The 15,669-nt window shown below is 35.0% G+C and overlaps 1 protein-coding gene across 1 annotated transcript; it reads right to left on the reverse strand.

Moving 5' to 3' along the window:
- Positions 1–5,459: 5,459 nt before the first annotated feature.
- On the reverse strand, positions 5,460–6,318 carry LOC100266820 (protein GLUTAMINE DUMPER 3). The gene has a single exon (XM_002278094.5). It carries the CDS (start codon positions 6,149–6,151, stop codon positions 5,681–5,683), a length of 471 nt encoding a protein of 156 aa, XP_002278130.1. The 5' UTR covers positions 6,152–6,318; the 3' UTR covers positions 5,460–5,680.
- Between the last annotated feature and the right edge of the window lie 9,351 nt (positions 6,319–15,669).

Genomic DNA, 15,669 nt, shown 5'->3' on the forward strand with positions numbered 1-15,669 from the left:
TTGCTCATCATTCATTTTTACTTTCTCACTGGCTTCATTTGATTTCTCATCATTTCTTTCTTATATTTATTCATTTTTTTGTCCCATTCCGACACTTATACACTTTCCTGATTCGACACATTTCTTCACATCATTTACATGACTTGCTGATGGCTTGACCATTTCTCCTCCTTTCTCATATCACCATCGACACTCTCATCGACTCCTCTTAAGTTCACATGTTCATGAGATTCTCCTATGCGTTGTACACTATACATGAGGGTATGGGTTTAATCATTGGGTATTTGAGCCTAGTTTTCTTTCATTTCTTTGCGTTTTCATCCTGGCCTATGTTATGTCCCATGTCTTAAGACCACCCTGATGCCATGAGATCAGTGGTTATCTTTGACAGTTTTCACTTGGACGGGCTTTTGTAGATTGGTTGAAGTATAGTCGTTACTATGTTTTCTCTTATGGGAAATACTTTTGGAATCATTTGGTTTCTCTCTCTTGCTTGGCATATTGATGTTTGATGGATTTTTTAGTTTGGAGACAGTTCATTAATGATATCGAATTCATCATTTTTTTGTGCATCAGATATCCACACTAGGACATATTTCCCATTTCCTCTAAGGTTCCTAGTTGTTGTTGGACGGTATGGCTATCCCTATTTATGGTTATAGAGATGTTTGGTTGATTTTGATAGATTCTTTATTGTACATCAGATATCCATACTGAGGCATATTCCCCTCTCCATGATGAGATTGCGTTCGGGCAACGATACATAGATAAATGATCATTGTTGGTTTTTTACCTCATGACTTCGACATCAGAAATTATATTGGGGTATATTCTCCTCTCCTTGCTGAGATTTTGTTTGTGTAGTAGTACGATGATGGATGATAGGTGTTGGTTATTTACCTCATGACTTTGACATCAAATCTTATACTAGGGCATATTTCCCGTTTTCTTTTAGTATCCTTGAGATTGAGACAACGGCCAGCTTGGTTTAGATTAAGTACTAGTTTGGGGCTTCCGACAATTCACTATATCAGGACCTCCATACATAGATTTGTTCATATAGAGATGGATCACATCAAGTTTCACTCAAGGAGCATGGGTGGATTTTTTAGCTAGATGCCCATGAAATAGATTGTTTTCGCCACTGTTATCTTGCGGATTGGATTATCCAGATGAGCAGTATTTTGTGCACTTTGAGATTTGCTTTTATGAGCCACGATATACACACTTTGATATTTACCTTTTGAGATTCACCGACAGAGCAACTTTTCAGACATAAAGAGTTCTTTCAGTTTAGATTTTTCATAGGTTTGTCATGATGAATCAGTTTCTGACCCATTGATTTCAATGGATGATTGATTTACTGGTTCTTTCAGTAGTGCAAGCACCCTAGATACTGGGACATATTTCCCTTCTTAAGTTCAGTAGTCCGACCCTTGGCATTTTGAGTATATGACTTTGAGCCCATTTACTTCCTATCCACTTTCAAGTTGGTCTTCTTTATTTATTCCTTCTATACTAGCCTTCAACTATCCATTCCTTCTAAACCCTAAGCTTTATAGCCTTGAGCTATCTATTCCTTCTAAGCCCTAAGCCTCGTAGCCTTAAGCTATCCATTCTTTCTAGACCCTGAGTCTTATAGCTCTGAGCTATCATTTCTCTCTAGGTTTTGAGCTTGGTAGCCCTAAGCTATCATTTCCTCAAGACCCGGAGTCTTTCCAGCCTTGAGATGAGCCTTTATCATTTAGTCACCTGTGAGTGGTTTGACCTGGAGTTTGTGTATCGCATTCTCCTTCTAGCCGATCAGTCATAGAGCCTGGATCTCATATCCCTGAGCTATTCACATAGCCCTGAGTTATTCACCATAACCTCGAGTTACTCATTGCATCATGACCTAGAGTCATTCATGGCATCCCAAGCCCTGAGTTCATGACTCGAAATCGTTCGTATCCTTCACATCCTTGAGATGTTTTGTTTTCATCATTCTAGCCACCTATGAGTGGCCTCGACCCTACATCATGAGTCGGAAAGCATCCCGATTGGCTATCCATTTAGAGCCCTGAGCTCACGACCTTGAGTTTTTAATCTTATTTATGACCTAGAGTCATCCATAGCATTTAGAGCTCTAAGCTCACGACCTTGAGTCGTTCTTCTTATTTATGACCCAAAGTCATCCATAGCATTTAAAGTCTTGAACTCATGACGCAGAGTTGTTATTTTTATCTTTGACCCAGAGTCATTCATAGCATTTAAAGCCCTGAGCTTCTGACCCATAGTCATCCATATCATTTAAAGCCTTGAGCATTCGACCCAGAATCATTCCTAGCATCTAAAACCCAGAGTTCGTAACCTAGAGTCCTTTATTTCATTTGTGACCTAGAGTCCTCTTTTATATTTAGGGTCTCATGCTCTTGACTTAGAGTCATTTATCCTATTCCTGACCCAGAGTCGTTCATCTTGTCCATGACCAAGAGTCATTCATCTCATCTATGACCTTGAGTCCTTATTTCATCATTTTCTCTCTTTGTGCCACTCATCATACACTTTTCTCCCTTCATTGTCATCCCTCCACATAGAGTTGTCCCATCCATGTCATTGCAACCCTATTTTTTTAACCTTATCTCTTCATGAGCTAAGACAAAATTTATGGTCTTTTCCTTTTAATTATTTGGTACAGTTCACTTCATTCCACTCATTATTCGTATTTCAACTCACATTCTCTACACTCGTGATCTCTACTGAAAATGGGCATATTTGTAAACCATCCATTTTGTCCCTTTAGCACATGTCTTTAAGTTCACTTCCAGTGTTCCACAATAGTTCTTTGATGGCCTATTACTACTCATGTAACTTATCTTTTCTGAGCCACTTTGGAGACTTTGGTTGAGGGGTTTATTCGGCTCCACATTATGACATTAGAGCCTTAATATTTTACTAAATCGTTAGGGTTCCGTACATCCTCAACTGGCCGGGTCATTCAATTTGGTCTAGATGAAATCTCATTAGAACTCGTCAATGCTCCCAAGTTGGCTATAAAGTCAGTGCTCATCCATCAAACATATAAATTCCTATTTCCTATTTCAAGCATTCGAACCATAAGCATGTTCATCAAATTAATAGCAAACTAATTTCTTTTTCCATTAAATGCACATCTTAATTGATGCAACTAAGATTAATGGAGATCTAATATATATTTGAAGGCTAGGCTTCTGGGTTTGAGTTTTGCTGGGTATAATATTTAACAAGCTAGATACTTCTTCCTTGGATGATTTTTGAGGTGGGATACCAAGCGAAGTATTTATTAAAGTTGGAACTCATTTCTCTTTGACAATTTTCGAAAAGTACCTTTTTTTCTCTTGAACCGATCATAATAATAGAGGATCCCATGACTCTTGTGGACCACCTTCTAAAACTACACGGAACTTCTCTATTGAACAATGTATCTATCACCCTTTAAAAACTCGTATAATTTTCTGTTTTCTCCCACTCTTTTATTTCCATCCACAAACTCAGAAGCTATGAGTTGACCAGCACTTTCAAACTCATCAATTATTATTTAGAGAACAGTTCGCAGTGAAATGTGTGAATTACATTAGACCCCTTGTTCCCCCAACTTTGAAGAATACCTGGCGTCAGAGTGGCCATTTGTAGCCGGATATATAATCCTAATGTCCAGTGAGTTGTAATTTACAGGCACTTTCTTCTTACCATATAGGAAGATATAGAATAATTGTAGCTTCCAATTGTCTTCGTTAATCATTGTAGTTGGAATGCTTTGATTTGAAAGAAGCAAGTAATGCTGGTCACTGTCAGCGGCATGTAATCTGCTTAGGTTCCACAGGTTTTTATTTCTACACCAAACGAAGTTATAACCACAAGAAAGTACATGCAAGTTGAATTTTGCAGAGGTCTCCATTCATGGCACATAAGGTCTAGCACAAAGATCTCAAATGTGGAAAAACAACATTAGAGAACCAATATTTGGTGCTGACGCTAATGGATGCTGCTGCAATGGAGCTTTCTGCATCAGGCACTTGAATTACACATGTGCATATTCTGACGGCTGTGCATAAATATTTGATTCCTCAGTCTGCATATTCTAGTAGCACAAAGGATGAGGCTTACACAATTATATATCATGATACAAAGTTTTTTGTGCCTCTGGCTAACATCATGGAGATCAAAATGTTAAAACAGCAACTAATTATCAAAAGAAGGTTACCAAACCAACTTTGGTTGGCAAGAGTACTCAATCCAAGTTGATGCTACTTGCAAAAGATACTTGTATCTGACCTTTTCTTTCCAAATCTTAGGCAATACAATTGTGTGGAAGGTGGAGATTTGCTTTTTCAATTGAGAAGATAGAGACAAGTAATCGGAGTCCGTACACAATGTAATATTACATGAAATAAGTGGACTCTAAAATAACCATTATGTAGGGGGGGCTAGAGGCAGAACCTGCAGAACTATACAAAGAAAGGAACCCAAACAGTGAAGAAAAGGGGTGTACACTTGGCAGTTAAATATAAATTAGAAGTGAAGACAATATGGCCGAATATGCTTTAAAATGCTGGTTCCACTTTAATATTAAGACTCATATGGCAATATTATTGTTTTTTTTTTTAACTGAAATTTTTAAAAAATAAAATGAAAAGTTGCTTTTCAAATTGAACACTCATGCGACCTAACCCCTTTTTTCAAGATGTTGTTGCATAAAAATTTTAATCTGCACCACTAAAAGAGGTCCCAACACCCCACCGTAATGACTTGCTCTATTGCGCTTGACTTCAGGATGTTCACTATAACCATCCCTTGCAAAGCCAAACCAAAGCTCCTCAGCAAGAAATTCAAAAATAAATAATTAATTAGGCAGTATTATTGGTACAGAATAGAGATTGAATCGGTGAGAAGAAGGTGGCCTTGTTGAGACTGGGCCTGGGTTGAGAGTCCATGAATCAGAACACGGCCCACAACCTAATCCGGCCTCAATAAGTGAATAACAAATGATCTTGCCTGGGATCTTGAGTACAGTACCCTGCCAGGCACTCTGCAGTTTGCACTTTAGAGCAGACAGAAAAAAAAAAACTAAAATTAAAACCAAAAAATATATTTATAATTAAAAAAAATGTAAAGACGGAAGGCATTTTGTCATTTTCACTTGCCGCAGCTGTCACGAGATCTCCACGGAATGCCTCTCACCTGTCTCTCGCAGCCAATCACTGATTCGCAGTTCACATGCCATCTTAGCTCATATCCTCTGAAGAGCCACTGCTTTTTTCAAATATTTGCTAGGCATGCAACAATATGGCTTGCGGGCTGCCACTTCTTGGAAAATTTATGATTGAAAAAAATGATCTCTGAGTCTGTAGGATCAAAGATGATTAGGCCCACCTTTTGATTTTTGTCCTTCTGAGAGAATTTGTACAGTGATATCTGGTGATATGGCAGCAGTAGTCTCGTAAAAAAATTGTTATACGGTATTCATTCTTCCATTTCACCACAATGATTTACATCTCCCGAATTAGGAAAAGGAGAGAAAGGAAGAGAAAAAAAGATGAAAATTTGTGTGCAAGAGCAGCACGACATGCAAAAGCTCATATACAGACCCCTCACAATGTCCCAAAACAAAACGTGTATTACGAGTTACGAGCTCTCTCTACTCAAAGTCGCTGATCTGATCTCATGTTTCACGGGACTCCCCGTTTCCGGTTTGTACCTGATTCTCACTCCCCTGTTTCGGCGATTCTGCAACTGCCTCTGATTTCTCGGTCATTTCGCTGTTGTTACTGCTGCGTTCTCCGAACGAGGAAGCCCTGCTGGACATGGGCGTCGCCAGGTACGTGGGCTTCACATCTCCGGCCATTATCACCAGAATCTTCTCCTCAAACGCCATCGGAGGCTTCACGGCGTCTCCACCCGCTCCGTCTCCTGCCTCGGCATCACGGGCGACGGAGTCGTCGTCACCCTCCAGGTAGCCGGAGAGCTTCCAGTAGGAGCAGGCGAGGATCAAGAGTGCAAAAGCTATGAGACCCAGCATGGCCGCCAAGCCCCCGAAGAGGTACGGCACCGGCGAGTGCCAGGGCGAGTGCGGCTGCACCGACGCGGCCGGCGTTGCCGCCGTTGCGTTCAGAGTCCCTCCTGTTCTCGTCATACTAGCCTCCTTCTTTTACTTCCAAACGAAGATTAATGCTGTGAACGAGAGAATGAGATGAGAAACGGAAGATAGGTTGAGAGGAATATATAGAGAAATCCGTTGGATTTTGAAGTGGGTGGGTCTGTGGGCGTGGATTTATGGATTTTATTAATGGTGATTAATGTCGTCATTTTCATGAGCCACTCACTTTCTTCTTTTGGATATCTAAACCACCTTTCTCTAAAACAAACCCCGTATACGGTATGGTATATCTATAGACATGTTATGCACTACCGTACAATGGTGGTACTACACACACCACATCACCACCCCCAAGGCGCCAACGGCCCAACCCAGTGGATGGGCCCCCCAGGCACATCTCACTTAATCCCTATTTTTTTAATTATTTGTAAATTGATTCAATTAAAGAAACCGCTTATATCCATATTGGAAGCAGCCACTTAAGTTGCTTCACCAAAATTAATGCAGTACGTAAGAGTAATTTTTCTTTCACCCAAAATTAATCTGTTTATTATCTTTAGAAGATAATTAATCCATGGTATAAAGCAGGGCCCACAAATTTTCTAGTACAAACAGAATTTATATTCAAATCCACGGAATAAAATTAAAAAATAATTTAATAATAAGTTGAGTTTTATGACTAATATATGTTATTGATTTAATTTAGTAATAAATCAAAGGTGTAACAGAATAAGATAGAGACAGACACTATAAAGAGTGTCGGCTTTTGTAATAGTGATGATGATTGGGTGACTTCACACGCAACATATGTAAACGTTACTAGAAAATTAAATACCTCTAGAACCATATTATAAGAAAATACGTAATATGTATACCTACAACCCCTCTAATGTATCATAAATAAAGAGTGTCCCATGAAGCATTGCGGGCTTCTTTTTCGAGAATAAAACAACATGGACCAACATCCATGTGTGCATGATTGATTCAAGATTCCATGAGGGTTTGGAATAGTAAAGTGATGTAATGAAATCAAGCTTGTTGGCCTTGGAATTCAATAGTTTTTCTATTTTTGGGAAAGAAAAAAAGCAGCTGAACGAGGAGATTGGTCGGTTGAAAAAGCAGCTTAACCACATGAAACGGTTTTGGCTTATGTATTTTTACTTCTACCACTTTTTTATAAGGATATTTGGAAAAACATTTTTAGATTTACAATATCATATCAAAATATCAAAGTTGTTCTTTGAAAAAAATATTATAATTATTTTTTTAAAAATAAATAAATAAATAATTTTTAGATCAAATTTTGATCATCTTATTTAAAAATGATAAGTTAAATCTTGTATGACATTTCGATGATCATCACTTGAGTGATCTACTTTTGATTTAATAGCAACATTATTTAATCTAATAACTTTAAAATACAATATTTAAACTAAAGATCTCTTTTCAAAAAATATTTTTTTCTTATTTCATTCCTTACAAACTTTCATAGACTCCAAAATAATTTTTTAATGATATTTTTTTTTTTAAATCCCCTTCGATTGCTTATTTAAAATTTGTTTCCAAATTTTTTAATACTAATAACTTTAAAATCTTTGAAGTTATTGAGGTTGGTTTTTTATTTTTACCCTTTTTCCCTAATTTGGCTCTTAGAAAATTTAATATATATATATATATATATATATATTTCCTTTCCATGAATATTTTTTTAAAATAAGCATATTTTTTAAACTTATTTAACTTAATTATTTATATAAAAATTAAATAATTTAAATATATATAAGTTTTTAATTAATTTCAATTATACTTAACTTTCTTTCATACTTGTCATAACAAACCTCAAATGTTTGGGAATCATTTTTCTTAATAACTTTTTCAATTTTCTTTGTTACTTACCCATGCATTACCAAACACGATAACATGAACCACAATTAAAAGAAATAAAAATAAGAGTAATTTTTTTTGTTATGTGATTGATTTTATTTTCAAAAGTTAAATTTTATAAATATTTCTAGTGAAAGCAAAGATTATTTTAATATTTTGAAAATTTAATAGAAGTGAAATATAATTTATTTAGGTATCATAAAATGGGCATTTGAAATTATGGAGAATGTTTGATTTGGAATTGAAAGGGAGGTGGATATAGCAGTTGTTGGAGTGTGATCATCAATGTCACATATAAAACAGAATGGAGGTGGGGACATCAGACTTGTAAATGTAGAGCCCCACCCACCAGTAACCACTAGGATGTGCTTTTTACATGGGGATGAGAGATGGGGCTTGACTCATGACTCTTGAGGATGGTGCATGGTGCTTTATTGGGTCCACAGTCCACACACCAAGGACCAAGGAGTGAGCCTCCTCAGTCCTCTCTTTCTCGTCCTCCACCACCCAACGTACACGCCAAGGACATCTGCATATTCTTTCCCATTCCAAACGTCCAACACCCCCCGATCCTACATATAATATTCTCATTTGGTAAGCCAAATGCTCCCACTTCTGATATCTTATAAACAAATGAACAACTAGCTAGTTTTATTAAGCACAACCAGATCCCACTTACTAATTAATTTACATTTAAAGTTGGCTTAACGTATCTCCCTAGCTTTCCTCTCATTGGCTACCTTTTTTAATTGCTTTAAGCTTTTTTGGGTCATTTTCTTTTCCTAGGGTACAAACGTGTACCAATTGCATAAATATCTGATAAACAGAAATGGTTCCTTTAAGTGATCATAGGTCTGTTTTCTGCGTCTTTCATTTTTTATGAGCTCTTTTAAAGTGAAAAAAAGTCATAACATATTCCATGACTATACGAAAAATGAGTCATTATTATCCTTACCATTTCTACTTATACTTCTTCCATCCTAAAAAGCAAACCTTTAACACATTATCATAAAACGGTAAAAATGATTTCATGCAAGAATAACTTGATTGTTCAGCTTAATTTAATTTAAAGGGAAATTAAATTGAATTGATATGTACACATGACCAACCATACATAAATTCTCCTCCAAATCAATTGATTAAATTTGAGGGAATATTTCATTTATGTCCTTTATTATTATTATTATTATTATTATTATTAATCTTCTGATTCACCTACATTAGCATGAAGATAACACTAAACAATTTATTGGAATCCATTAATTCTTTATACTAAAAATCAGGCAGGTAGATAATTTTAAAAAATGATATCAATGGAATAATTAGCATTCAAAACAACCCAAGGTGCATTTCCCCTTATGTGTTGATAGATGTATTTGTGCTACCTATGAATTAAACAAACTACTTTATCAAGTGGGATTGCCACCACCAAGATATTTACTTATTCATTATTGATGATGAAGTGGGGTTATGCCACAACCATGATTGCTTTTCTTTATTTTCAACGATACCACTTCATTATAATAGTAAATGATTAATTTTTCCTTTAGACTTTAAATAAGATAAAAAAGGGATCACTATCTTAAAAACCATATATCTATATATATATATATATATATATATATATATATATAAAAGATGTTTATTATAAGTATCAATTACACATGTGAATATATAATATAAGAGATATGGTGGATAGGGAACTTGAGTGGAATGGGCATGAAGTGCAGTGATTGGGTAAGCACATGTAATTGATTCATGACTTTGATTAAAGCCTATACCTATGGATGATTAATCTAATTAAGTTCAGTAAAGAGGATGAGCGACCACCTAAAGAATATATATGGGATAATGTTGGAATCTATTGTCACACACCTTAAAACGTAAAGCAAAAGGGTTGGAAGGACAAGCACATGTTCCCTGTTTGGATGAAACATTATGTGATTCCAACTTCTTTTTGAAGTCATTCATTATTAGTTATATTATTATTTTGAGTCTCTTGTGATAATAACATAACATAAGACATAAGAAATTACGGGTTGAATATTATCTTACAAAGTATTATACATGTCATGCACTTAAAGTTTGTAGATGCTTTTTGTTTGGCATAACTTTTTCTTAAAGCCTTGTTTCAGTGTGAAGATTTGAAATTTGAAGGGCCCTTTTTTTTTTAATCTAATTTGGGGGCATATATTCCAAAGGAGATTATGACAAAAATAAAAATTTCCTACACATTAACAAATGATCCCTTCCTAGCTCCTTCAGAATTTTTGAGCAAAATATATCTCATTTGAAATTATAACCACATATTTTATCTCTAAAACCAATACAATAATATACATTGTCTATTTCTAAAATAATTTTTATAAACCTTTTTTCAATTATTATTTTTAGTATAAAATTTTATTTGAAAACTCAAACATGGAAAACATTTTTTCAACTTAATTTTTGTAGTAAATGTTACCTTGTATATAAATTAATTTTAAAAAAAATATTCTTCAAGTTTTTAATTGTTTTTCAAAACAATTTACAAAAATACCTTAAAACATATCAAACTTGTTAAAAAAGTAACTTATTTACAAATAACTGCTTTTAGGAAAAAACAATTATCAAACATATTTTTAATTAAAAAGCAGATTTGTATGATTAGGAAAGAGGAGTCTCAAATTATAAAGAATTACTTGGATGAAATAAAGTTTTGGCTAGCTTCCAATACATGTGAATAAAGAGACAGTGAATGCGGCTAACTAAAAGACCAGTTGATGGGATACCAAGACACACTTGAAATGACACAAATATATATCCCCTTAATTAAAAGGAGAGGACAATAATTGAATGAATAAAATAATAAAAGGATTATCATAACTAAAAAATTGGAGTAGGTAAATTTGGAATGCTGTCAACTTCCTATGCGGAATTTGAAAGCACCAAGTAGCTAATCCCCTCAATAATGTGTTAGTTGATATACAGATCGATGGAGCATATGGGGGTGGCCGCAAATCTCTCTCCCTCTTTTTAATTTGACGTGACTTGTCCCTCATATGAAGGCTTCATCTAATAGTGGAGTACATGCCACAATCATTGTCACGGTATATGGTATAAGGACGATGATTCAGTAACCCATAAGCATCCTTCAATCCTAATTAATCAAGTAACCCAACCAATAAGTACAAGTTAAATGAAAATTGGTTCAGTAAATGCATGAATTCAGATTCAATTTTTGGAGCATAAGTTGAATAATATGATGACCTGATTGATTCCTAGAAAGGAGATTCACATTTGGGCTGCATGCAGCAACAAGTATAAGTTTCTCTAGCTCATTCTACACTACTTGGAAGGCAGCAGATGTTGAAAGGGTTTTTCATCTTTTAAATTTTAAAGCAAAGGGAATTTTTCCACTTCAAGAAGAGACGTGTTAGGTTTTCGTAGTGACATTAAATTTTTGGCCTATTAGTTCTTGGTGTCCCACAATGGTTGCTTATGAAAACTTCTCATATGTTGCACTTTTTATTTTTCGGAACTTTTGACCATTTATTGGCTGTCACGCGCGAGTACTTTTCAATATCCAACTTTTGAGAATTGAGATTTTTCTGTATATTTATCCATGGCAAAGAGCTAGATAGAGCTAGACGTGAAAATAATGGAGACCATTATCTTTTTGGCCATCAGCTACGGACACATTTTAAGGATAGAGGATTCTAATAACAACTATAACACTCTTTTGGCATACCTTTTTCCTTTTCCTTGTCAAACATTCATATGATTTATTGATTTCTAAAAAAATAAAATATACATATATATAATGCAATTCCCAATTCAGCAAAGAAGAAAGAGCAACACAAAATCTTAGCTCAAATATTGCTAGATTTGTTATTAAGAAATGTCAGCCAAAGAATTAATATTTTTATGATATTCCCATTAGCAAATTATCATAAGTTGAGGCCAATATTGCATGCCATATTCACTGAAATGCCAGGGTTGGTATGTTTTAGATATTCCTAACTACTCAACAAGTTTATTTATTTTAACGCCTATATATAGCCAAGCTAGAAATTGCCCAAAAAAAACGAAAGTTTTCATAAAAACTAAAATCGGATCACCTACAGACAGTCCAATCGAATCAACCTTGTACTCCAGTACTAATGCTTGCTTGCTGATAGATATTGTCCACAAAAGCTATATATGCCTTTACCAAAAAACCATGCATTAACAAACAAGAAGAGGAATTATTATATATATATATATATATAAGAGAGAGAGAGAGAGAGAGAGAGAGAGATACGGAGATGGCTTTAATTGGTTGTATCTCTCAAACACAAGTGACCCACACTGGTCACTTGACATTATGTTGTGGATGTGCTCCACACACTGCTTACAATTCATCACCATATCCACTGCCCTGGGAAAGAAGCAAATACAAGCCTTAACTAATACAACATTAATAATGGAGGGGCTGTGCCAAGAAGAAATATTTCCACAGTTCCCAGTTTGGCTGCAGAGGAAATCTACCTGGAAATGATGTCCCATAATTCAGAGAGCATCAGTTGTACATGTAGGTGACGTTGCTGCATGGCCAAAGAGGCAAGTTCTGGTGGGGTGCAATGGGAAGAATGGACTGAGGACTGAGTTATTTTAATGCTGGTGAGGAAACTGTCCAATGAGAATAAGGTTTAGCGCAAATCTAGTAAGGGCACTTATCCTATTGGTGGCTCCCACGATCCCTTTAATTTCGCCATTGAGAATGATTAGAAGCATTTTTCTATCAATGCAATGGTTACATGGCCAGTGGTCCCAACTGAATTATTTGCTGACTATGGAAGTTCAACTTTCGAACTCTTTCGTCATCAAATAATGCAAGAGAGTATTATTTACTGACTTTAGAGATTGAAACCTTATGATCCTTTGGTCATAAGTCACCCTGATTTCAAGTACGTGTTGAATATGGAAAGTTGATGATAGCTTCATATATATGATCAGATTGGTCCAACTTTGGAAGCGGCGCCGGGCAAATGACCTCCTGTACATGTTTCCCACAAAGAAAAAAATCAATTAATAAATATGAAGTGAAAATTCCTGAGTCTACAAACCAAAAATACCTGCAGAAAAGAAAAATTGATGGGGTGTATGCCAGCTGCATTTACAAGACAGTGGAAATCACTCATCTTTTTCAATTTGTTTGGGAAATGTTGGGTTATGAAACCAAAGTACTTCTATCCATTACCATCAATTTGGGCAGTCCAAGATTTTCCCACTTTGTGCAAAAGCTTCTACGAACACATATGTAACTTAGAATTGACCTTGACCCAAATTGGACAGTCTATTTGTAACAGCCTTACAGGGGTGGTTTGGATGAGTTTATATACACACTTCAAAAGAGAATGTGTTTGGATTTGTCTGAGGCAACATTTGTTATTTCAATAAATTATTACATTTTACTTCAAATTCATTCCATTTATATTTTTATCTTCAACATAAAGATTAAATAATATAAATTTTTAATTAATTTTAATTATATTTAAGTTTCTTTTATATTTTTTTATAATAAAATCAAATATGACGAAATAATTTTTTTTTTCTTTTTTTTACCACTTTCTAAGGACCTAATGTAGTTTAAGAAAAATGATTTTATCACATTTATTGATTTTTTATAAAAAAAAATGTTAAAAAAATTAAATATAATTAGAATTAGGTAAAAACTTGTAAATTTTTAAAATATTTAAAACATAAGTAAAATGTGTTTAGTGAAGTTATAAAAATAATTTATTAATTTTAAACTTTTTTTTTTTTTCGCTTTTCCATCCTTTCATTTTATTTTTTTTCCTCTGCGTCCTTTCTCAAAAAATTTTCTTCCCTTATACTTTGTCTCAGATTTTCCGGGGAACCAAACCCAGCGTAGGTTAAAAACCTATGCTTTTCATTCTAATGATACCTATGCAAAAGAAGTTTGTTTCTAACTGCAGTACCCTTTTGTTTTGTCTTGTTTGATCCTGTACATTGTATTGCAGTATACGCACTGAGTGGAGAATAGAAACAAAGAAGTCTATGCACTTTGCTCTCTCTCTTTAATCTTGCTACCTAACTGTGGATAAGAAGGCCCCTGAACTTTAAACATGTGTTCACAAGCTGCCTTGCACAACAGCCTGGTCCAGAGACTAGGGGCCCCTGTCATCCTGAGTTCTTGCTTTCAAGTCTTTACTCGGATAATGCTGTTTGGGTCACAACAAAAGTTTGCCACTCAAAAATCTGGAGCAGATTGAATGTCCTGTCTTCTTCCTATTTAAATGCAGGCCAATTATGTTGGGGATGACCTACTCCTGCATTGCCAATGGTTGATGGCCCTTGAAGAAGATGAGAGGCCGTAAGCAAAAGAATATATGATTATAAAAAATACAAGAAAAGCCCTGAAGTCAGTCAACCAAGTTGAACAAATGCCTATGATTGGACTGATTACCTTGTTAGGACAAATACACACTACTTTATTTAATTAGAGATACAAATATGTTCTTCATTTCTGGTTAGATATTAAAAGGTGTTTTGATCAAAACAATCAAAACAATGGCATAGTGAAGGTGGAGTAGCAACTTGCCGCAGCAGTAGTCCCCACAGTCCCAGCAACCTTGACAATATGAATATGCGGGTAATCGGAAAAAAGGTTATATTTTGGTCCTCTACACAACCCTTGGAAATTAAAAGGTCGCATTGTACTTCAATTAGAAAACACTTGAAACTGCCAATTTATAATTGAGAAGGGAGTCATTGGATCCCTTCAAGGATTCCATAGAATGTAATAGTTGTAGTTTTCTGAGTCATTTTCTGTGCTATAACTGACATTTCTATTACGGTTCAGTTTAGAATGAAGGATTTTTACACAGCAGTAGAAAATAAAATATAGTGGAAATGTCAATTCCTTGGGACACATTCCGAACCCACTTCTTTTTGTGATTATTACATTTGGTTGTATTCTTGTTGTCTCCATCCCTGTTTTATTCTTACGTATCATCCTAAAAAAGAATTGATTTCCAGCTTGAACTAATATGGCAACAACAGGTGTCTCATCATCTAGAATTGAAATATAAGCCAATATGAATGATACTGTCAAGCTCTAAATCGAATAGACTGCAAATTTTGCTGAGCTTCCACAAATTTTCCTTTAATTAAACAACAATTAAATTGCAGAAGAGAAATGTTTGACGACTGCAATTGGTGTAGCTTCTTTTGCAGTAATGCATTTTGTTTTTAAAATTTTCCTCCAAATATCGATACTCCAAACCAAGTCTTGAAAAACCTACGTTTCTATACTTTCTCATTAACCCATGTTTTGATCCATAAGAATCATTGCTTTTCCTTCTCCTCATATGTCATTTCATGAGCTTTTCCAACCTCAAATAGTTCAGAGTCAAAGGATCTTATATGTTGGTTACGAAACTTTGCTTTTATAAACAATTCCATCAGAAAGCTTCAAGATAAAGTTTTCCTTCAGGGAAAAGAAAAAGAAAAGAAAAGAAAGGAGAGAAATCAGATCATATTTGACCAAGTCACCCATGAATTGCATACAGATCATTGGTATTATAGGGTCTCCATAACCAACTGTTTTCTGAGGAAGAAAAGGAAAAAGGAAAAAGCTAGAAAATCCCAAGCAAAAAAGCAGCTGACAGACAATCATGTAAATG

Source organism: Vitis vinifera, chromosome 11 (genome assembly GCF_030704535.1).
Source record: "Vitis vinifera cultivar Pinot Noir 40024 chromosome 11, ASM3070453v1".
Taxonomy (NCBI): Eukaryota; Viridiplantae; Streptophyta; class Magnoliopsida; order Vitales; family Vitaceae; genus Vitis; species Vitis vinifera.